We start from the raw sequence: 25896 nt of genomic DNA, 5'->3' as shown, positions 1-25896 counted from the left end.
GACACACAATAATTCACCTTAATAAAGTAGGTATAAAAGAAAATATCGTCCACCGCAGCCTCGACCTGCTGGGCTCTGACAATCCTTCCGCCTCAGCCTTCCAAGCAGCTAGAACTACAGGTGTGCGCTACCTGTATTTATTGTAGAGATGAGGTCTCGCCAAGTTGCCCAGGCGGGTCTCAACTCGTGGGCTCAGGCAATCCACTCATCTCAGCCTCCCAAAGCGCAGGATTACAGGCTGAGCCACCGAGCCCAGCTATGTTGCATTTTTATATTTAACAATATCAACAAAATCTGAAAACTATTCATGTGAAATGTAGCCTAAATTCTAATGCTTTATGAGTTATATTCATTTTACATCAGGCTTCTTCATAGATACAGATTAATTCTTCACAGTATACTTACTTTATCAAGTAAAACTATTAAATATTAACACTAGTTTCATAGGTCAGGTGAAGTGGTACACGCCTATAATGCCAGCACTTTGGGAGACCAAAGGTGGCAGGATTGCTTGAGACCAGGAGTTCCAGACTAACCTGGGCAACATAGCGACACTCTGTTGCTACAAAAAATAAAAGACTAATTTGACAAAATACAGAAATGTTTTGTGCAATGAACTGGATGTCACTCGTTTGTGAATGCTGAAATCTTTGTCTCTTTACAAGCCAGCTTCTCTCACATGATCTTTGGCAAACAGCCACTTGAAAAGAAATACAGCAAGATATTCTAGAACAGTCCACTAACCATAGAGTCTTTCAAGATGCGCAGGTTGCTTTTTGTATTCTTCCTGCAGGTGATCTGCCTCTTCTAGAATACAGCGATATTCTGGTATGAGAAAGTCTGTACTTCCCTCCTGAACCTGCAATTCCTTATTTAAATTAAAAACAGAAAAACCTTAACATTCAAAATTAAATCAAGAGTAACATTAAAGTATTCATGCTTTTAGAAATTCCATTACTTAGAATAATGCTCATGAGTCCATGACACATACTTACTTTTAAAGCATCAATTAACTGCACTTTCTTAGCCAAAAGCAACTGGTACTCCAGCTTTGGGTGGATTAGTTGTAAAGTATGTTTGACTGATACTTCATTTATCTCTAGAAGGTGTTAACCAGGCACAATTAGGTAAATCACTTTCATCAGAAGCACTATTATTAACAACAACATAAAACAAAAATCAGAATTATTAATTACCATAGGATAGGAGAGTGGGGCAGGAAAAAAAAATTACCATAGGATATGTTGAGGCTAATTTTCCGTTTTGTAGCTTCTTTGGAAAGCACATCTTTTAGGATGGATATAGTAGAAATGTTGTCCGATTTAAAAACTCCTTCTCCTTTTCTATAAAATTAATATTTTTTTTAAAAGAAGAGTTATAGAAGGAAGTAGTCAAGGACATATTTTATCACTAGTACTTATTAGTGTTGGCTTTCTCTGTGTACATACATTATTAATATAAAGTATATTTAAACATATAATCCTGTATTATTGTATTAATTCAGTTTCTGAACACACTCATAAAACTAAAGATGCTGGATATATGCCTCCTAAGGCTACTACAATCTGTATAAGTATTTCATTTAAAACAACTTTTTCTTCATTTTCACTAACAATATTTCCAATAGCTAACCTCTTTTCTATAAAATGCATTTACTATTGCTAACTTACATGTAAGTATGCTTTTATTTGATGTAACCACATAAACTACAGCATGACTATGTGCTTCTTCCTTAAAATAAATCTGATATCCAACCTGAGTGGCAGCTGCTGTTTTTACAGCCCCAACACCCCTTGCCACTGTGTATGCTACACAACCCTTATTTCCCTTAGGGAGTGCCTCCTCTCTCTCTTCCTCTTCTCAGGTCATGCAGTTTTAGTGGCATTGGCCTCAATCCATTTCTGGGACTTCAGGAAATGGGAGGAAGCACTTAGTATTACATTCCTTGCCCTGACTACAGTGATTCACAGCTTGACAGTGATACTCAATCCTGGGACTTTTACTGGAACTGGTAGGAAAGAGAAGTTCTATGGTGGCTGAAAAGACTTAAGGCTGGATTCCAGGAACTGCTGGTGGCAATCATGGTAAAGACAAGAAAAGACAAAAGCAGAATTGAGCAATGGAAAGGGATAACATCAGTTAGGCCACTGACCCACTTGTGCCTGAGGCAGATTACTGCTAGACTTTCATGTTATGTGAACCAATACATTCCTTTTATTTGGCTAAGACTGCCTACTTTAGTTCCTTTTTGTAATGACCAAGCTTCCTAATTAATATATACCATCTTTAGTATATTTAATGTTGTTTTTGGTTTACACACACACACACACACACACACACACACACACACATTTATATTGACTAGCTGTACGCAAATGCTAATTGTTTTTTCTAGAACAATAAATACACCCTTACTACTTCTATCCCAATAGTTTTAGAAATCATAACATTTCCACTAGTCTTTAATCTTAATAGATAGTATTTAGTATACATTTTCACAGTGCTAGGCACTATGAAATGAAATGATTCACAGGGTTTAGCTTCTTTTAATAATCACAATAATGATAAAATAAGTGCTGTTATTTGCATTCTTCCGATAAGAAAAAGGACCTCTGAGAGTTAAGTAACCAGCTGAGGTCACATAACCAGTAAGTCACGATCCAAGGTTCAAACTAAGTACGTCTGCCTCCAAAGCACACACTTCTATACTACCTCTATCACAAGTATTTTACTCAGGTACCTGAAAAACACTGATTGAGCACTATGTGCAAATCTATGTTCAGGTAGAGGATGTACAAAGATAATGAAAAATAGACTGCCCATGAAAGTACAGTCTAACTTAAAGAGAAAAGCTTATATAAAAATTATTATACACTTTAAACAAATAACAGTACCAAAGACAGGAAAGAATAAAACACTATGGTACCAGAAGAGAATCAAGGAAGGCTTCAAAGATACAGCTATTAGGTTGGACCTCAAAGGGTACAGTTATGACTGTTAAAGAAAATATTTAAAGACACAGAATGGTAAAGAGCAACAATATGCTATTATAAAAATATAGCATACTAAGGGCATGTTGAATTGTCTGCTATGATTAATGTGTGAAGTTCACCGTGGTACTTCAAAACAAGCATGATCACTACAGGTTAGACACAGATAAGCTTCCTTGGAGGGTAGCGTGATAAATCTCCATAGAACTGATGTTAAAACCAATCAGATTTCTGAATAGTTCTTGGTACCAAAAGGCTAAATTCTGAGATGAAATTACATGTTCACTGCTATTTCTAGAATTTAGCATGGTAAAGTCTCAACTAGGGAGCAGGAGGGAGAATACCTTAATTATCTGCTTGGGAAAGAATCCTGCAGAGGCAAAGGCAGAGAAAGGATAAGGAGCTCACTCTCTCACAAACACCACAAAGGGAAGAAATCACAAACAAAAACAATTTACAGATGTGAAAAAGAACGAGAATGCAAAGACTCTGATCCTGAAGAAGCAGGAGGGTCCAACCTCAAACAGCAGATGTAGAGAAATTAATTAGCCTTGCCCAAGAAGTGGGCTATTTCATATTCAGAGACAGATAAAAATGAGAAGAAAAAATGTAGCCTCTACTGTATTAAGAAATTGAGAAAAATCATGGGGGATTAGTAAGAAGTGACAATGAAGGGGTCGGGAATACAACTAGAAGCTTAGGAATGTAAAAGAGGCTGGGTGTGGCGGCTCATGCCAGTAATCTCAGCATTTAAGGAGGCTGAGGCAAGAGGACTGCTTAAACCCAGAAATTCAAGACCAGCCAGAAACACATCAAAACCTTGTCTCTCCAAAAAAAAAAAAAAGAAAAGAAAAAAAAACTGGGCATGATAGCACACACGCCTATAATCCCAGAAGGCTGAGGCAGAAGGATCTCCGGAGCCTGGGAGGTCAAGGCTGTGATGAGCTGTGATCATGTCACTGTATTCCAGCCTAGGAAACAGAGTGAGACTCCGACTGGGTGGGGGTGGGGGGGGTTGGGGGGGGAGAAGAATGTAAAAGAGTTCAGGCATGCAGGTTCACACCGTAATCTCAACACACTGGAAGGCTGAGGCAGAAGGATGGCTCAGGAGTTCAGGACCAGCATGGGCAACATAGTGAGACCTCATCTCTATAAAAAATTAAAAAATTAGCTAGGTGTGGTGGTGTGCAGTTGAAGTCCCAGCTATGCAGGAGGTTGAGATGGGAGTACTGCTGGAACCCAAGAGGCTGAGGCTGCAGTAAGCTGTGATCATGCCACTGTACTCCAGCCTGGGCAACAGAGCGAGATCCTGCCTCAAAAAAAAAAAAAAAAAAAAAAAGAAGCAACCTGAGACTCAATCCCCACCACTATACAATACATCCATGTAACAAACATGCGTGTGTACTCCTGAATCTAAAGAACTATACTTTAAAATATATATATAATTTCTTCCACAACAAGATCGTTTCAAAAAGTCTGCATGTTCTAAGCCCAGAAGTTCCAGGTTATTTTATATTTTTACATAAAGAAATTCAACTGTAATTTGTATTGGAATTAGGATAAATGTTCAAATCAATATGGGTAGAACTGCCATCTTTTACAGTTTCTTCCATATTAATGACTATAGAATATAGCAAGGCTTTTATGTCAATAAAATTTCATAGTTCTCTTCATGTAAGTTCTGCATATTTCTAATGAAAAATATTCCTACAGATTTTATGTGGCTATTTTGTTATTGGCATTGCTAAAGAGTCTTTTTAAATTATTTATTTTTTTAGATGCAGGCATTACAAGTATATGCTTGTTATATGGCCATATTGCGTACTGGTGGGGATTGGACTTCAGGTGACCCATTCCCCAGATAGTGAACACTGTACCCAACAGGTAAAACTTCTGAATCCTGACTCCTCTCCCCATCTTCCCCCGTTTAGTGTCCCCAGTGCCCATTATTTCCATCCTTATGACCATTTAGCTCCCACTCATATGAGAGTGGAAATCAAAAACACCCAGTTTTTATTAAACATTGTGCATTTATTCTTTTGTGTGTATATTTATTCTTATATGTTTAAACTTCAGTCACTTAAAGGTACTCTCCGTTTGATGCAATATGCCTATGGAGACACTTTTTCCACTGCTCAAAAGTTTCTGAACTCATCAATTCTGATGCCTTTTAATGCTTCTGCCATATTTTGTTTCACCTCCTCCACACTGGAAAACATTTCCCTTTGAGGACGCTCTTCTCCCAGGAGGAAAAAAAAACATCACTCAGGGTGAGATCAGGTGAATAAGAAGAATGGGGCATGGGGACCATGCTAAAGCTTTTGGTCAAGAACTGCTGAACACTCAGCGTGGTGAGGGCAGGTGCACTCATAAATTACCCATCATGAAATGGGCAAATATGATGAAAGAATCTCCAAAAATTCACTGAAGCCAAATGCTGCCTCTCACAACAACACTAGCTGGAACACCGATGCCGACAGGTTCCTAGAACACTCACCTAGCAAGGGGAGCCTATATCACAAGCGGCCCACCCTCCAAAAAAATAATTCAGTTTTTTGAGGTTTCCCTTTGTGAGAATATGTGGTGTTTGGTATTCTGTTTCTGAGTTCATTCATTTAGAATGATATTCTCCAGCTCCATCCATGTTGCTGCAAGGGCCAGGATTTTGTTCCTTTTTATGGCTGCATAGTATTTCATGGTCCATATATGCCACGTTTGCTTCATCCAATCAATCACTGACAGGCACTTAGGTTGCTTTCATGACTTTGCTATTGTGAATATGCAATGAACATACAAGTACAGGTATCTTTTTAATATAATGATTTGTTTTCCTTTGTGCTGATACCCAGTATTGGGATTGCTGGATCAGATGGTAGTTCTATTTTTCGTTCTTTGAGAAATCTCCATACTGTTTTCCATAGTGGTTAAACTAGTTTACAATCCCACCAAAAATGCATGAATGTTTCCTTTTATTCCTGTACAATCTATTGTTCTTTGATGTTTTAATAATAGCCATTTAATAATAACTGTTATAAGATAGCTAATTATGGTTTTAATCTGCATTTCTTTGATGATTAGTGATGTTGAGCATTTTTTCATATATTTGTTGGTCACTTGTGTGTCCTTTGAGAAGTATTGATTCATATCCTTTGCCCACTTTTTGATGGGGTTGTTTATTTCATGTTGAGTTGTTTGAGTTCCTTGTAGATTCTAGATATTATCCTTTGTTTGTATTTTCTTCCATTCCATAGATTTTCAGTTAACTCTTGTTATTTCTTTTGCTGTTCAGAAACCTTTTAGTTTAAGTCCCATTTGTCTAATTTTGTTTTTATCTCATTTGCTTTTGGAGTCTTCATCTTAATTCTTCTTTGCCTAGGCCAATGTCAAGAAGAGTTTTCCTAGGTTTTCTTCTAGAATTTTAAAGTTTCAGGTCTTATGTTTAATTATTTAATCCATCTTGAGTTAATTTCTGTATATAATGAGAGGTAGGGGTTCAGTACAATTCTTCTGCATGTGGATAGCCAGTTTTCCCAGTACCATTCATTGAATAGGCTGGCCTTTTTTTCCATTGTATATTTTTGCTGACTTTGTCAAAGATCAGCTGGTTCTAAGTATGTGGTTATATTTCTGAGTTCTTTATTCTATTCCATCTATCTATATGTTTTCATACCAGTACCATACTGTTTAAGTTACTATAGCTTTGTAGTGTAACTTGAAGTCAGGCTGTGTGATACCTCTGTACTTGTTCTTTTTACTTGGGATTGCTATGGCTATTCAGGCTTTTTTGGTTCCATATAAACCTTAGGATTTTCTTTTTCTAGTTCTGTGAAAAATAATGTTGGTATATTTGATAGGGATTCCATTGAATCTGTAGATTGCTTTGGGAGATACTGATTCTTCTGATCCATGAGCACAGGATGTTCTTTTCCATTTGCTTGTCTTGCTACAATTTATTTCATCAGTGTTTTTAATTCTCCTTGCAGAGATTTTTCACCTCCTTGTTTACATATATTCCTAGGTCTTGTGCTATGTATGGCTATTGTAAATGAATCTGAGCTCTTGATTTGGTTCTCAGCTTGAGCTTTATTAGTGTATAGAAAACTATCAATTTTTGTATGTTGATTTTGTATCATGAAAATTTACTGAAGGTCTATAAGCCTCTTGGGGGAGTCTTAAGGGTATTCTAGGAATACAATCATGTCATCAGTGAACAGAGGTAGCTGGACTTCCTCCTTGCCAATTTGGATACCTTTTATTACTTTCTCTTCCCTATTGCTCTGGCTAGAACTTATAGTACAATGTTGAATAGAAGTGGTAACGATATATTTTCTAATTGGTCATTATTAGTGCTGGGAATTTAGGAAAGGCATTGATATTTGCATATTCATCTTTACTCAATCATTTTTATAAACTTATTAATTCTGCTTATTTTTCAATAGATTATCTTGAACAATATAGGTTTTTAATTCTATTATGTGCAAATTATTTCCGCCTTAAAACAAATGGAAACTTAGAAGCTACATTTATATAAAAAACACTTATGAACCAGATAATAAGTTTGACTTGCCTGTAGATACTTTCAAGTTGTGTATCCAGAAAGGTATTCTGAAAGTAAAATGTCACACATTCTCCTGCTGGAGGTTTTTCAGGAACTTCAGGCAGGCAAAAAACTACCCAGGAGTGAATTTCAGCAAAACTGAACTGGCCTGTTAGAGTCAGTGTATTCATGGGTCTGTAATTTAATAGCAGAGGTACACATTTGTGTGTGAGGATAAATGGAAGTATTATATATACACATTAATAAGCAGAATTTGCAACAGTAGCTAAACAATATAAAAGAACTCATTTAATTTTCTCAGATTAATCTTACTTATGAAAGAAATGAACATTTTCATTTCATGAAAAAAAATTTGAACATTCATCTATAACTGCACTTTTACTGAGTATCTTCCTATTCACTTAAGTGATCTATACAAATAGTCTTTTTTCCCCAATAGCATGTTTTACTCAAGTAGATGTCATTCTTTAAAAGTTCATCTAATATTTCCACTACATAAACTACAAAACATACAAGCATCTCCTTTCACGTTATTTACTATAACGTGAAGGCAAAGAACTGGGCTTTTGAGTAAAACAGACATGAATCTGAAACCTTGCTATATAATTCACGAGTGTTTACCACTGGGTTAATTAGAGAATAATACCTTCTATCTTGCAGAGATATAGAATATCATACTTTTTATCTTGCAAAAGCACACACTACAGTAACAATTTTTTAAAAGTTGTAAAATAAATCAAATGTATTTAAATCAAATGAATAATTTTAAAGAGTTAAGAAAAATGCAATTTACGAAAAGTTCAGAGGAAATTTAATAGGATACAACATTAAAGAATCTAAAAGCTAGAAAAAACTTTTGAGATCATCCAGATCTATTCTCTCATTAACAGATGAAAAAATGAAAATCTAGAGGAATTTAATGATTTCCCGAGAGTCCCTCTTGACTCCCAATTTGCTGTTCTTTCTAGTACAAGTTGCTGCCTCCACGAATACCAGCCTTGACTTTTAAGCAGGAAGATACCCTAAAAAAAAGAAACTATTTTCTTTAATGTTTCCCAAAAATCTTATTTAGGAATACTCTGCTTTACATCTTATTCCATTACAAGCAACAACGTAAAGAGGGCTTTGTCCTCAATTCACAGCTTTGGTCCTTTTATTAGCAAGTTACTTACTTTTTTCTAAGTTTCTATTTTCATTGTAAGATGCAGACATACTATCTGTGCTACTATAAGAATGAAATAATACATAAGCACCTAGCACGATACATGGTACTGAGAAAGTAATCAATAATTGTTCATCTCTTTCCCTTTTCTTCCATTTAAGCCCATGTTCTCTAGTCCTGGAAAACTAAAGCAGGTGGATTCTTAAGTTGGAATAGAAGTCAGAAATAAAAGCAACATCATAATCAGTTGCTCTACCAGTATTCCCTGAGGAGAAACAGAAAGGAAATATAATGTTTGAGGCTAATATAGTAAGGTCCTATTCACAGAGAACTATCATCTGAATGCTAAACAGTGTTTGCTCACAATAGGTGTTTAAGAGAGAACTGCTACTCTAATGGCCTCTGAAGGGTGATATGAGAGAAAGATAGGAAACTCCAACTCAAACCAGTCACTAAAATAAGAAAAAGACTCTTACACTTATTAGAAATATTAAATCCATACCATTTAACATATTTATGTAAAAACGTTTGGTTTTCTTTTGAGCTGGGAATCTCACTTTGTCACCCTGGCTGAAGTACAGAGACAGCATCACAGCTCACTTCAGCTTTGACCTCCTGGACTCCGGTGATTCTTCTGACTCAGTGTTTTTAGTAGCTGGGACTACAGGCATGCACCACTATGCCCAGCTAATTTTTTAATTTTTTTGTAGAGACAAGTTCTAGCTATGTTGCCTAGCCTGGTCTCAAACTCCGGGGCTCAAGTAATCCTCCCAAAGTGCTGGGATTACAGGTGTGAGCCACCACAGCTGCCCATTTTATTTTTAAAATGTAGAAATAGCTACCAGAATTTATACTACAAAATGAAAACAAGGCCAGGCACAGTGGTTCACACATGTAATCCCAGCACTTTGGGAGGTCGAGGTGAGAGGATTGCTTGAACCCAGGAGTTCAAGAACAGCCTGGGCAACATAGTAAGACCTTGTCTCTAAAAACAATTAAAAATTATTAATAAAAGAATTAGCTGGGCATGGTGGTACATGCCAATAGTCCCAGCTACCTGGGAGGCTGAGGCAGAAGGAAATATCACCTGAGTCCAGAAAGTATGAGGATGCAGTGAGCCATGATCTGCCACCACACTACAGCCTGGACAACAGAATGAGACCCCAACTCAAAAATAAGAAAAATAAAAATAACAAAATAAAAAGCGCATTTATCTGAATTGTATAATATACTAAAAAGAAATTGCCTTTTCCTTTGTCCTACCTGTCATGATCAATAACGTGAGTTCTTTGATGGAGTGAAAGAGGTTTGATTTGGTACTGGAGAACCCGACAGGTTTTTGGTTGAATTCTTGGAGTCACATATGCTTGAAGTGTACCATATTGGCCTTCAATTGAGCGAATCTGATTTACCACAAAAAAGGAAAGGAAATATGAATATTTAGCAACATAAACATATCTTTAAAATGTACAACCACAAGTTATCAGGTACTTATGGTTTAATATCTTCTGTACTATTTTGAAGGATATAATGGCATTCCATTACACAACTTACTTTTTTGTCACTGGAATACAAGAAAATTTAAAAGATTTTGGCAGTCAGTAGAAAAATTAATGTATAAGTTACTCCACCACATAGTTTCAGTTGATTTGTCTACACTTACCAATCCTATGCCATCCCAAGACATACATTTTCACATACTACCCTAACCACCTAAAAACACAGGTGTATATTTTATGATTAACACCAAAACTGGTTCAGATCAGACATTAGTTAAATAGATCAGTTTCCAAAAAATCTAAAATTTGTGTAAAATACTTTATTTTCTCAGAAGTGCCAGTATTATAGCAGATAGTTGTTGTTATAAAAATCCAGCGACAGAAAAAAAATATTTTCAAGAACTTAATGCTTGACTTTCTGTGAAAATAGAGATGCACACGAACAAACTGTGGTATATTTGGACTGGAACATTCTTTTGGTCTATTTTGAATATGGCTGGTTGGATGTCCTGAGAATTCAAAACACTTAGAAAATTCACATGTGAAGACCTAAACTAAAAGGATCTGGAGCGTTGGCTAGCTCCTTCTTCCTGGCCCCCTCCAGGTCCCTCTACTCCAGTACATGGGGTGAACTGTAGCACCTCTCATACTACAAAGGTAACTTCTCTATTCTGACATGTTAGCTCACACTGTTCACGGCGTGAAGGAAAAAAAAAAAAAAATCAATGTTTTACCTAAGTGGGAAATATATACAAAAGTTTAAGACAAGATATTTTGCAAATATTATATCACAAACATTACTCTGACAGGGGAGAGAGGAAAGATAAAAGGATAAGAAAAGATAAGTAAAAATATAGAAAGAATATTTAAAATAGATCTGATAAACCTACTCTTTGGGGTTTATTTGGGGTAAGCGCACAATGACAGCAGAATTTTTTCCACAAGAAAAAAGAGCTTTAGTAATGAATATTACAATTTTTATAGGACAAATTTTTACTTTTAATAATGAATATAACAACCATTCATATTATTTAAAAATTTAAACACTAAAGAAAAATTTGGACAAACATGCAAGTCATCTGAAATCCTCCCACCCAGAGATGATTATTATTATTATTTTGGTAGTTATCCTTTCAAATGTCTCTCAGTGCACATGTACAAGCACAAATGCATAACTTCACACAAGTAAGTTATATTCACCTAATCGCTACCTCTCCTATTACCAGCATTCCCCCCATTCTCATCCCATATGCCTTCCCCATATTGTGTAACCTACTATATTGGACAGGCCCATTTCTGTTCATATCTTTCTTCATATTTATATCATTACAGATGAAATATATTCAAATATATAGAAATTTTATCTGTAATTTGTGTTTTTTAAAATCTCCTCCATAGTATCAGGTATAGATTAACTCACTCTTTATGGTAGCTATATAATAAAATATCTATTTATTCAACCATTCAATCATTAATTAGTATTCACTTTGGTTCTATTTTCCTGCCTCTACAACTGCTGCAACTAATTATACACACATCTGTGTGATATTACTGCAACTTAAATAGATTCTCCCAAATGGGGGTATTACCTGCTTTCCAAAATGGCGGTAACAATTATATTTCCACCAGCTATGAATGACAGTGTCCTTTTCCTCATCCCTGTCTCCTAGTAATTGATACTATTCTTTAACATATTTTGCCAATCTATTAGATAAGAAGAAATTGCTTTTTGTTATTTTAATCTGAATTTCCCTAGCTAATAAGGAGGTAGAAACTTTTTGTGTATCAGCTATTTTGATTCCTTCTTCTGTGAATCACCCATCCATATCCTTTGTCTATTTTCCTTAACCAGTGGTTTTAATTTTAACAACTTATAAACAGTTTTTATATTATGTTGATAATTACCTATTATCTGGAAGACAATTAAGTTTCCTTCCCTTTTAAAAATATTTAGGTACTGCATTCACATGAACTTATTTTTTTATAAGGTGGAAGATGAGAATCTACTAATTTTCTTCCAGGTGGATGCCAGTTGTGCCAACATCAACTTTTAAACAGAAATAGTTATTTAATAGAATTTTTTCCTAAATAGAAATGGCATGCATTAAATACCGATAAATGTGCACTGGACTCTATTTCTAGACTCTATGCTATTGCAAGGCTTATTTATTTAAGAATGGGAATATCCGTCCTTATTTTTTGGTGGTTTTATAGTATGTTTTAGTACATGACAAGAAAATTCCATCTTTTCTTCTTTTTCATAACTTCCTTGGTTCTTTTCAGGAACTTTATTTTTCCTCCGTACTTTATTTTATTTTATTTTTTGAGTTGGAGTCTCACTCTGTTACCCAGGCTGGAGTGCAGTGGCACGCTCATGGTCACCTCAGCCTCGACCTGCTGGACTCAGGTGATCCTTCTGCCTCAGCCTTCCAAGTAGCTGGGACTACAGGCACGTGCCACCACACCCAGCTAATTTTTTGATTTATTGTAGAGATGAGGTCTTGCAAAGTTACCCAGGTAGGTCTTGAACCCGTGGGCTCAGGCAATCCTCTCATCTCGGCCTCCCAAAGTGCTGGGAATATAGGTGTGAGTCACCAGGCCCAGCCCCTCCCTACTTTAAAATTACTGCATCCAATTTTTTAAAAAGGAACATTGCTTAAAAAAAAATTCTAGGCCTACTTTCAAATGTATTGGCACAAACTTGCTCAATGACATATAATATAAAATGTAGACTGGGCATGGCACCTCACACCTATAATCTCAATCTGGGTGGCTGAGGCAGGAAGACTGCTTAAGCCCAGGAGTTTGAGACCAGCCTGGGCAACAAGGTGAGACATTGGCTCTACAAAATTTTCTTTTTTTTTAAATTAGTCAAGTGTAGTGGTGCATGCCTGTAGCCCCAGCTATTTGGAAGGCTGAGGCGGAAGGATGGCCTGAGTCCAGGAAGTGGAAGCTGTGGTGAGCCATGATCGTGCCACTGTACTCTAGTCTGGACAACAGAATGAAACCTTGACTCAAAAATAAAATAAAATAAAATGTTTAATGAGGTCACTTACTTATAAAATATGCTTAAGTATACTCTTAAAAATATTTACGCCCACGCCTTTGGGAGGCTGAGGTGAGTGGATTGCCTGAGCCCGCGGGCGCCTGGGCAGCAATCTCATCTCTACAATAAATCAAAAAATCAGCCGGGCATGGTAGCACATGCCTGTAATTCCGGCTACTTGGAAGGCTGAGGCGGAAGGATCACCGGAGCCCAGCAGGTCGAGGCTGCGGTGGCCGGGAGCAGCCACTGCACTCCAGTCTGGGCGACAGAGTGAGACTCCAACTCAAAAAAAAAAAAAAAAAAATTTACTCGTTTTCAATTTGTCTTTCAAAATACATGTAAGGCAACTTATGCAGACCAAATGAATTGTTTAGGTAAAAAAATTACATTTGACTAGAATTTCCTTAACCAGATGTAAAAATATATATATATACATTGTGTAACAGCATCTTTCTTGAAAAAAAATACTCTGAATCTCAAAACATCAGCAACACCAGAAAAAAATTAGAGTCCTTAATTTTTAGATCATAAGTATATCGAAACTAAAATTAAAAAAAAATTCACACTACAAATAACTAAAATAGATTTGTGTACTATACTCAATATGCAATTATAAAAATGATTATGCTATTAAGTTGCTAAAGAAAACTTTAAAAGGTTTTCTCCTGAATAGATAAATGATAAATAATAAATGATATTACTGGAATGAAATCAGCAAAATTAAACAGTAGAAAAATACAGGGTGAACATCCAGATACTTTATTTCTAACATTTTTACCTTGAGTTCCATCCTTGTGGTATTTGCCTGGCACCGATAAGTGGCGAGAAGAAAGTTGTCATTTGACTGTGAAGAATTCAAAATTGGGAAAAGAATGAGTCTGTATTTTCAACAACAAAAACAGCATCAGTAATAATGGTTACTATTTTCTTGAGTATTACTATTGCTAAGTGCTTTTTGAACATATTCTCATTTAATACTATAAACAACTCTATACAGTAAGTTTTAATAAGTAAGTTTCAACAGATGGAGAAAATGAGGTGATAAGGGGTTAGATGATTCCTCAAAGCTATTAAGTGATGAGACTGGAAGTCATATTCCTATCTTTAAGACTCTAATGCTTATGCTCATTCCATCTTATGTCTATAGACCAACATTTTAAACATTAAGAGTTCTAAAAATCAAATTATATAGAAGTCCTAGCCAGAACAATCAGGCAAGAAAAAAAATAAAGGGTATCCAAATTGGAAAAGAAGAAATCAAACTATCTCTGTATATTAACGATCTGATCTTATAACTGGAAAACCTTAAAGACTCCACAAAAGACTCCTTCTGGACTTGACAAATGAGTTTGGTAAAGTTTCGGGATACAAAATCAACACACGCAAATCAGTAGCACTGCTGTATACCAATAACAACAAAGTTGAGAATCAAATCAAGAATTCAATTCCATTTACAATGGCAGTCAAAAAGCTAAAATACCTAGGAATATATTTAACCAAGGAGGTCAAAGAACTCTACAAGGAGAACTACAAAACGTTGCTGAAAGAAATTGCAGAGGACACAAACAAATGGAGAAACATCCCATGCTCATGGATTGGAAGAATCAACACTGTTAAAATGACCATATTACCCAAAGTAATCTACAGATTAAACTCAATCCCTATCAAAGTAATTTTTCACAGTTTTAGAAAAAAACAATCATAAAATTCATATGGAACCAAAAAAGAACCAGAGTAGCCAAAGCAATCCTAAGCAAAAAGAATAAAAGGAGTCATCAACCAAACTATAATTCAAATTGCACTACAAACTTGACTTCAAATTATACTATAAGGCTGTAGTAACCAAAATAGCATAGTACTGTGCAAGAGCAGACACAAGGACCAATGGAACAGAATGGAAAATCCAGAAAGAAACACAAATACCTACAACAAAGTGATCTTTGATAAAGCAGACAAAAACATATACTAGGGAAAGGATACCCTATCACCCTATTCATCAAATAACACAGGGAAAATTGGATAGCTACATGCAGAAAAATGAAATTTGATTTCTATCTCTTATCATGTACAAAAAATTAATTCAAGATGGATTAAAGGTTTAAATATCAGACCTGACACCATAAAAATCACAGACGAAATCCTAGGAAAAACTCTTTAGTACATCAGCCTAGGCAAAGAATTTATGGCTAAGACTCCAAAAGCAAATGCAACAAAAATAAACAAGTATGATTTAATTAAACTAAAAAGCTGGTGCATAGCAAAAGAAATAATCAACAGAGCAAATAGGCAACCTACAGAATAGGAGAAGATATTTGCAAACTATACACCTGACAAAGGAATAATATTCAAAATCTACAAAGAACTCAAACAAATCAGCAAGAAAAAAGCAAATGGTTCCATTAAAAATTGGGCAAATAACACGAACAAACTCTCAGAAGAGCATCTACAAAAGGCCAACAAACATATGAAAAAAACTCAACATCATCAACTAGGACATGCAAATTAAAACCACAATGAGAAACCACCTTACACCAGTCAGAATGGTCATTACTAAAATCAAAAAGCAGTAGATGCTGACATGGATGCAGTGAAAAGGGAATGCTTATACATTGTTGGTGGGAGTGTAAATTAGTACAACCTCTGTGGAAATCAGTATGGAGATTTCTCAAAGAACTAAATGTAGATCTACCATTTGACTCAGAAATCCCACTACTAGGTATCTACCCAAAGGAACAGAGGTTGTTATACAAGAAAGACACACTGGTACTCACATGTGCATCACAGCGCAATTTACAGTCGCAAAGATGTAGAGTCAACCTAAATGCCCATCAATGAATCAGTGGATAATGAAAATGTGATACACACACACACACACACACACACACACACACACACACACACACACACACACACCATGGAATACTATTCAGCTGTCAAAAAGAGTAAAATAATGTCTTTTGCAGCAACTTGAACAGAATTGGAGAACATCACCCTAAGTGAACTAACACAGGAACAGAAAACTAAATACCACATGTTCTCATTGACTAAGTGGGAGGTAAACTAAGCATCTGCAAAAGCACAGAAAATGGTACAATGGACACTAGAGACTCAGAAGGGGAGGGAGAAAAGAGTGAAGGGACAAAAAAAATCTCCTACTGGGTACAGTGTGCACAGGAGTGACTGATGGGTATACTTGAAGCCTAGAGCTCTTCACCACTATACAATGCAACCATACAACCAAAAACTATTTGTACCCCCTAAAGCTATTAAAATAAAGAAAAATAATAAAAAAATATATCTAATAATACAAATACCAAATGTTTATATTATAAAGGCATGTGCATCAATGTCTGATGTTGAATCTCTGATTTTCACAAATACTTAGAGAGAAATATCTTATCTCTGTTTTCCCAGCAAATAGTACAGTATATTGCAGGCACTTAACACATGTTTATTGAATCAAATTGGAGAGGTTCAGATATTATGCCTTTTTGAAATTGAGTATTAAACTACTACAAATAAAGAAATGTATCTAGGTGCATGAATTACAAAAACAGACAAGTCAACATAAAATATTTTACATGAAATTTTCATGATTGCTATTTTCCTATTTTAATAAATAACTGAAGAAATAACAAGGATGCTAATGTCAAGAATAGAACTCAAACATTTAAATTTCAAATCATTTAAACTCAGTAACAGAGAGGACTGATCAATTTAAAGGTAGATATATGCTTATGTGATTAAAAATAAGTGTTATGTACTCAGGTATTTCTGAATAAGATGATATAGATTATAACATAAGTAATAAAAAATTCTGGGATTAGGTGTGAGAGAGGGGAAGAAGAAGGAAATAGCACAACAAATAAAACTGGCCATATGCTGAAAATCAATGTGGGCACATAGAGACCACTGCACTAGTCTTTCTGCTTTTGTGTATGCTTGAATCTCCATAATCTGCTTTTTTAAAAAAGGCATTATTGTAGAAAATACATGTTAAATTAGAATAAAATACTCATTTCAAAGAATTCTCAGTGATGTAAATAAAACAGGTTAATCTTTCATAGTACCTTAAGAATCAAATATTTCACACTTACATTAACTTGATTTTTTAAGTGATCATAAAAATACAGGCTCTTTTATTTGTTGTTCTCCATCAGCGCTAGCAAACCACATATTAATTAATAAAATCTCTTATTTTAAAAAAATGTTGGCTGGGCATGGTGGCTCATGCCTGTAATTCCAGCCCTCTGGGAGGCTGAGGTAAGAGGATCACTTGACGTCAAGAGTTCGAGACCAGACGAGGCAATATAACGAGACCTATTCTCTACAAAAAATAAAAAAATTAGCCAGACAATGACACTATGCCTGTAGTGCCAGGTACTCAGGATAAGGTAGGAGGATTGCTTGAGACCAGAGGATCAAGGCTGAGATGAGCCATGCTTGTGCCACTGTACTCAGTCTGAGCAAAAGAGTGAGACCTCAATGCTAAATACATACATACATACATATTTTTTAAAAAGAAATTTTTACTATGAAATTTTATTAAAAATGATTCCTTCTTATATTTATCGACTTCTTAGTTTAGCTACTTTTATTCCTCCCTTTAAAATATATATATATATACACATATTCTACAGCAGCACCAATGCATGAAAATAAATAAAAAATAAAAATATACATAACTGCCCCCCAACTCCAGTCACCATTTCCTCCAGCTCTGGCTTACATTCTCTCTTTTTAAAAAAAAAATTTTTATTTTAAAGATGTGAGGTACAATTAAGGATCATTGTACAAGTAAAGTTTAGGCCTCACTTTGGTCCCCATGTCACCGGGTTTGAGATCAGGTACCCTTATTGATGAAATGTGGCCCCTCCCACCTCTCTCCCCCGCTCCCTTCCCTGGCAGTTTCCCACTACTATCAATCCCTTTCTTATAGTATTATGATAATTGTTCAGGGTCCACTTATGAGTGAGAACATATGGTACTTTCTCAATGTGCTGCATCCAAACCTTATCTTTACCCAAAAATCTCTTCAGCAGAGTGTTACCTAGCCTAACCACTTGTCTGATAATGCTAAGCAGAAAGAAGAGATCCAGGAAGTATGTCCACAAGCACTAACTCGATCCCCTCACCTACTTTGCATGGTAAGCATGCTCAATAATTCTGTTGAATGAAGGTTATGTACACATTCAACAAGCCCAGAAAAAGTGGGACAGACCAGGAAGTGCAGAGAAAATATAGATCATGTTCAAATGCAGGGATGTGTGATACTGTATAGCATTTTCAAGAAATTTTAATAACGTGAGTTTGGCAGAAATAATGTGTATGGGAGGGGTGGTATCAGCTGGTGAGAGAGACATTGAAGACAGAATCAAGAGATGAATCATGGAAAGTTTTCTATGTTACAAGAAAGAATCTAGACTTACATCCAGTAGGAAATAAGGAATATTTAAGAAGGTATGAGAAGATAAATGATACCGTGATGTTTGTATCTTAAGAAGACCTCTCTGGTGCAGTACACAACACAGACAAGGCTAGAGGCAGAAACACTGGGAGAGTAAGCAGCTCAAGCAAGAAAGGACAAAGGTCTGGATCAAGTTAACAGAAGTGGGAATGAAGCCAATAGATGTATGAGAGCCATGGAATAGAACTGACAGAAACTAGTGATTAATTGGATATCTGAGGGGGGGGACCCCCAAAAAACCAAAATTATATTTTGGAGGGCAGACCTCTTGTAGTACAGGCTTCCCTCGCTAGGTAAGTGTTCTAGGAAAACATCAGCATCAATGTACCAGTTAACGTTTTGTGAGAGGCCTCATTTAGCCTCAGTGAATTTTGGGGGGGGATATTCTTACAACGTGTTTGCCACTTTCATGATGGTGATTCACACATGCACCTGCTCACACCATGCTTAGTATTCAGCAGTTTTTGACCAAAAACATGATCCACATGCCCTCCTTTCCCTATTCACCCAATCTTGCCCTGAGCAACTTTTTTTTTGTTTCTCTAGATGAAAAAAGTCCTCAAAGGCAAATGTTTGGCCAATATGGAAGAGGTGAGATAAAAAAATGGCAGAAATACTAAAAGTCATCCAAATTGATGAGTCCAAAAATTTTGAGCAATGGAAAAAGCATTTTGATAGGTGTATTACATCAAATGGAGAGTGCTTTGAAGGTGACTGAAGTTTAAACATGTAAGAATAAATACACAATTTTTTATAAAAAAGTTCCAGGTATTTTTGGACCCCCCTCATATAAGTTGAACATCCCAAATCCAAAAATCTGAAACACTCCATAACCTGAAGTTTTTTGAGCACCAACATGATGCTTAAAGGAAATACTCATTGGAGCATTTAGGATTTCAGATTTTCAAGTTTGGGATGCTGAGCCAGTAAATATAATGCAAATATTTCACAACTGAAAAAATAAAAATCTGAAGCACTTCTGGTCCCAAGCATTTCAAATAAGGACATCAGTCTGTAACAGATCAGAAAAAAGACAGAATCTAGGACAACACTCCAGTTTCTGGACTGAGGACAGGGAAAGAAAACAGAAGCAGATTTTGAGGGAAAGCTTATGTAAGAAACGACTGAAAAAGAAACATCAAACCCTAGCAGCATTGACAGATTTTAATCAACATGACATAATAGAAACGAAAACATGTAAAGAACTCTTTATATTTTTTACTCACCTCAGAATCACAGCTGCTAAAGCTAACAACGGCAGAATTTGTATCCACATCCGGTAAATCTATTGGAACATCGCTCTACAGTCAATATTTAAAAAAAAAAAGGGTTAGGTAATAAACCTTGAAATGTTCACAAACTATGTTTTCTCTAAGGGTTCTCTTTAGTTCTAGTTTATATTCCTAGGAAATAAAGAGTAAACGTTATTTTACAACCACCTATTTTTTCTAATTTGGATTATCAAAAATTATAGAATATCATCTCTTACCACTTCTTTAAAAGGACAATCTTCCTGTCTAATTTTGTAAAGTGTTAAAAATATTACTATGAGCTTTAAATAATCATATGACCATTTTGATTACATCAGTTCATTTTTACTAATTTTAATTTCTCCTGGAACACAGAAAGAAGACAATTCTGGTCTCCTCTGGTAAGGCAGTCCTAGGACAATGTTGCTGCACTGTGTTCTTTGTGAGTGGCAGTCCTGGAGTTGTTCATGTGCAGCCTGAGAGCTAATATCGCTTAAGAGAGATTTCTGCCTTTAAGTTTTAATTAATAGTCTGATCTCTTCATCACATCTTTTTAAACCTATTCCTCCAATTTATTATCTTCTCATTTTGTGACGGGTTTACTATCTTTAGTTTGCTTTCCGTTTAACCCTTCCTCCTTTTCTACTTCCTGAATATCTTTCAATTTAAATATATAAGTAAATATATTGATGAAGAGTTATACATTATTATCCCTAAATTTCATCTTTCAGGATTTTTCACTTTGCCTGTTGACTCACCTAGAAACTGCTGGGGTAATAAGCAAGCTGTACTGTATCGTTTGGGGCTTTAAAAAAGTTTGAATAATGGCATTAAATATGGTAGTTTTCTAAGTCATATTTTTGTTAAGATTCTCCCAGAAGCTGGGTAGTCAAAGAAAAAATCTTGGCCAGGTGTGGTAGCTCACACCTATAATTCTAGCACTTTAGAAAGTAGAGGTGGGAGGATTGCTTGAGGTCAAGAGTTCGAGACCAGCCTGGGCAAAACACCAAGATCTAACTTCTACATACAGTTTTTTAAAACTTAGCCAGGCACACCTGTAGTGATGGTGCACACTTGTAGTCCTAGTTACCCAGGAGGTTGAGGGGGGAGGGTCCCTTAAGTCCAGGAGTTTGAGGTTACAGTGAGCCATGATTGCACCACTGTACTCCAGTATGAGGAATAGAGTGAGACACTGTCTCTAAAAAAAAAAGAAAGAAAGAAAAAGAAAATCCTAATTGTTCTTTCTATCTCTTCCTGAAACTTAAATCCATCTTTTGTTTGTTTATTAAGTATATGATAAACAAAAAATAAAGACATATTAGCTGGGCACAGTAGCTCATGCCTATAATCCCAACACTTCAAGAGGCAAAGATGAAAGGACTGCTTGAAACCAGGAGTTCAAGATCAGACTGGGCAACATAGCAAGACCCTGACTCTACAAAAAAATCAGCCAGGTGCGGTGGTACATGCCTGTAGTCCCAGCTACTCAGGAAGCTGAGATGTAAGGATTGCCTGAGCTCAGGAGGTTGAGACTACAGTGAGCTGTGATAAAGCCACTACACTCCAGCCTGGCAATAGAATAAGACTCTGACTCAAAAAAAAAAAAAAATTAAAGATAAAATTCAAGTAATCTATGAGCAAACAGATTATCTAGTGGAAAATTAAAACATTATAAACATTTAAAATTACTATCTAAAAGTATTCAATAATAATTAGTGCACATGACTGGTATACAAAATCGATCTAGTCAAGAAAATAAAAAATTAAACATTTTGCTTACCTGTATTAAGATATTATCTATTGCAGTCTGTACCTCAAAGATAAGACTGTAGCTGGCATCGTCTTTATTTAATGTAAATTTATCGTTTACACTAAATGAAGGTACTGTTGACTTTGCTTTGCTCGACTGAGAAGACTGTTGATAGTTTTCTCTTTCCTGCAATACCTTATACTGCAGCTGTTCCACCTCGCTCCTAGAGGAAAATATACACAACTTTGTCCCCTATAATATAAACATTTGAGGTCCTTAGAATGTTTACAAAAATTTAAGATATTTGCTTTTGCAAAATGAGTTTTTATCAGTTGAGCTAGAACTATAACACCAACAAGAACAAAATTTTGCTTCCATGACTGACCAAATTACTCCACATTATTTATCCCTAATCAGAAAATTAAAAAATTCACTCAGTTCCATACCAGCAATATTAATAAAGACTTGTGAGTAGCAAGGCAGGTTGCAAAATTACAAATTCTAGCACACACACCTGGTTCCAGTCTCATATATACCAATCAGAAGAGAACCTAATGTGGCAGAAGCTATTAGACTTAAAGAGAGGAAACAGAATGTGTGAAGCTGTAAGACATCAGGCTTTCAGGAAGACACTAGGGGAAGAAGAGAAAATAGGGAGGAAACTGCAGAGTATGAACATCTTGGGGACCACAGGATGACCATGAGCCAGTGGCATAGCTTCAGGTCTAAGCTACCTCCCACGCACTGCAAAGTATTCCACTGAGACTGAACTGTGCAGGCACTGCCTAGAGCAGCTCCTAGGGAAGAGCAACATGCAAATGAAGTAAACAGTAGCTAAAGCAGAACATAAAGCTTAGCTACCCCAATTTAGGGGTAAAAGTCTAGGGAGGAGCTAGGAAGGGATCTGTGCAATGAACAAGGAAAAGAACTATTTATCCCTAGTTCATTCATCAAGAACTATTTACTGCTAAATATCACATATTTATTCCTATCTAGGAAAGTTCTGAGTACTGAATGAACAAAACAGACACAAGCTTCTTATAAAGTTTACATCCTAGTGGAATCAGGAGGGAGAGGACTTGGTTATAAATAAAACTTTTTATATTGAGGATGTGAGATAGTAGATATTAACTCTACTTAGTATCCTTGAACTAGGATATCCTGAAGGATTCTGGTACACTTGTTTGCAGAACATTATAGTTTGCTCTCCTGGTGGCTTTGGTGAATTGGCTTGTGCTACTAGTACTTGTGACATTTGCTGCCTTAAATGGTTCTGTAGCCTTCGACTACCACCAAAAAAAAAAAAAAAATCAGCCCTCACTCTCCAAAAAGGTCAACAAGGGTTAAAATTGGGAGAGCTGTCATTTGTTAAAAGTTTTCAACAACTCTCACTTCTTCAATGTATGAAGCAACTTGATGTGAGGTCCTTTTTCACAGAACATGTCAAATTAAGCAGACTAGGAAAGCAATTCCTCCATCTAAGGAAGTGAATGTGACTTCGTTTCAGTAAGAAATGTATAAACCAACATTACAGATTCAGAAGGGCCCACAGGAGCAGTGAACATCAGAGTTAATGAGAAACACAGCCATCTGTGTTGATTTCTTTCTAAAGTTTGTGACAAACAAAACCAAACACTGCATCTTCGATAAACAAGTGAAAAAATACAATTCTTGATCTAAAATATAAAATAAAACATACAAATAGTATATTCCTAACTCTAAAATATTAATCAGCTCTTACTTCTGATTTTCTCAAACCTACCAATTTTTATTTTAAAAGGTGATAAGCTAATTAATTATACCATTCCTTCCAATTAAATAGACTACAAATAATAAAAAACATATACCTCATGAGATGAAAGAAGAGAAAACAAAAAACTCAAAGTTACCGTAAAGAAAAAATTTTATTCTGCATCTCTTGATTAATTTTTAGTTCTTCTCCTGGTCCACTTTCCTTATGAATGGGCTCTGTTGTCAGACCTGTAACCCAGCCTGTAGAGATGAGTAACAGTCATGCGCCATTTAGTACTGCCAGTGTCAAAAGAGCTGTAGTATACGTTGTATAGCAGTAACTCCAAAATATATTTCCCTTTGTCCACTAACATCAACCTAACTTAGCCCTAGGACTTCTTCCAAAACACAAAACAAAACACAAACTCAAGATGGAAAATATTCAGACTATAAAAAAATTACTTAAGCATTTCATGATATTCTTTTTGTTTTCTGCCTGAAATACTGTAATATTATGATTAAGGGAATCTTTCACTTTTTAATAGTTTTCGTTTTCATGTATGGAATAAGTCAACATAAACTCCAATAAATACTTCTCTTTGGACTAAAGAATATTATTTAAGTCAGGTGCGGTGGCTCATGCCTGTAATCCCGGCACCTTGGAAGGCGGAATCAAGAGGATTGCTTGAGCTCAGGGGTTCGAAACCAGACTGGGCAACATAGGGAGCTCTCGTCCCTAAAATAAATCAAAAAATTAGTTGGGCATGGTGGCACATGCCTGTGGTTCCAGCTACTTGGAAGGCTAAGGCGAAAGGATCACCTGACTCTAGTAGGCTGAGGCTGCAGTGGCCGTGAGCATGCCACTACTCTGCAGCCTGGATGACAGAGTGAGACTCCAACTCAGAAAAAAAAAGAATATCATTTAATAATTAAAGGTACTAGAGACACACGAAGCACTCCTGAAAAGTATTATTAACTATCTTATAGGTCAACAAGTCTATGTTCCCTCATTTTTTTAACCAATAAAGTTTTTAATGCGGTAAGAGCAACTGACTAAACGAGCAGTTTCTTCTAATCCATGGTTGTACTTTCCATAATTTCAGTTACCCACAGACAATGGTGGCCTGAAAAAATTAAATGAAAAAATTCCAGAAATAACCCATAGGTTTTAAATTGCATGGCCATTTGAGTCGCGTGATGAAATCTCTCCCCATCCCACTCCATTCACCTTGGATGTGAATCATCCTGCTGTCCAGCAGTATACACCACCTACTACCTACTACCCATCCATGCCTTAATCACTCAGAAACCATCTTGGTTATCAGAGCAACTGTTGCGGTATCACAGTTAAGTAACCTTTATTTTACTTAATAAGGGCCCTAGCTGAGCCCACGGGTTCGAGACTCGCCTGGCAACTTGGCGAGACCTCATTTCTACCATAAATTAAAAACAAAAAAAAATTAGCCAGGCATGGTAGCGCACACCTGTAGTTCTAGCTACTTGGAAGGCTGAGGCGGAAGGATCGCTGGTGCCCAGCAGACGAGGCTGTGGTGGCCGGAAGCGGCCACTGCACTCCAGACTGTGCGACAGAGTGAGACTCCAACTCAAAAAAAAAAAAAAGGGCCCTAAAGTTCAAGAGTGATGATGGTGGTATACTGTTATAATTGTTTTATTTTATTACTGTTGTTGATTTCTCACTGTGCCCAATTTGTAAATTAAACTTTACCATTGGCATGTATGTATAGGAAAAAACATAGTATATAAAAGGTCTGGCGGTTTCAGGCATCCACTGGGGGTCTTGGAACATAAACCCTCAGATAAGGGAAAACTGGTGTAACATTTTTTTTTAGTAGTCCTCAAAAACAATTCATTTAATTTATATATTCTATTATTGGTTCTTTCTTCACCTACTTATTATCATTTACTTTACCTGAATACGTGGATACCACAATTTCATCATAGCCATCCTTCCCTACACAACCACCCTGGATAGATGTGACACTTTCGGATAACACCTAAAAAAAAATTTAAGACCAAGCACTTCATTAATACCTAAAAATGTCACAGATACATTAAAATAAGCCACAAAACTTATTTCCCTGTTTCCAGACATTGAACATATATTTACTAAATGCTTTATTATGTGCAGACACTGGAATTAGAAAGACAAAATCCTGAACAAATGGCAGAAAACTCTAGTGTTTTCCAGTTTGAGAAAGATCAAAATGACTAGCATATTTGTATGTACCACTCAGCTAACAGTTACACTCATCTAATAAAAGAAGTTTTTTAAAATTACACAAGCAAAACTCCCAGTAAGTTTAGTCTATCACCTGCATTCCACCATCTCTCTTGTGTCTTCTCCAAGTAGTTTTCTAGATAAATAAAGATGATATAGCCCACATGAAGCCTTTAAGAAATCATCCACTACAGAGAGAAAGTA

General features: G+C 36.0%; 1 protein-coding gene across 1 annotated transcript in view; it reads right to left on the bottom strand.

The window, feature by feature from the left end:
- Window positions 1–25896, bottom strand: part of BBS7 (Bardet-Biedl syndrome 7) — a 53573-nt gene that overhangs the window by 3432 nt on the left and 24245 nt on the right. The window contains exons 9-18 of the mRNA XM_008068394.2: window positions 25384–25468; window positions 23612–23714; window positions 21753–21945; window positions 19949–20023; window positions 14034–14099; window positions 9974–10113; window positions 7558–7722; window positions 1234–1343; window positions 996–1099; window positions 745–868 (exon numbers count right to left, since the gene is read on the bottom strand). Of these exons, the coding sequence (XP_008066585.1) occupies window positions 745–868; window positions 996–1099; window positions 1234–1343; window positions 7558–7722; window positions 9974–10113; window positions 14034–14099; window positions 19949–20023; window positions 21753–21945; window positions 23612–23714; window positions 25384–25468 (1165 nt within the window). The remainder of the gene's footprint in view (window positions 1–744; window positions 869–995; window positions 1100–1233; window positions 1344–7557; window positions 7723–9973; window positions 10114–14033; window positions 14100–19948; window positions 20024–21752; window positions 21946–23611; window positions 23715–25383; window positions 25469–25896) is intronic.

The sequence above is a fragment of the Carlito syrichta genome, unplaced genomic scaffold (assembly GCF_000164805.1).
Source record: "Carlito syrichta isolate Samal-C Ts95f unplaced genomic scaffold, Tarsius_syrichta-2.0.1 Scaffold310650, whole genome shotgun sequence".
Lineage (NCBI taxonomy): Eukaryota > Metazoa > Chordata > Mammalia > Primates > Tarsiidae > Carlito > Carlito syrichta.
This window is presented reverse-complemented; position numbering and strand designations above follow the sequence as displayed.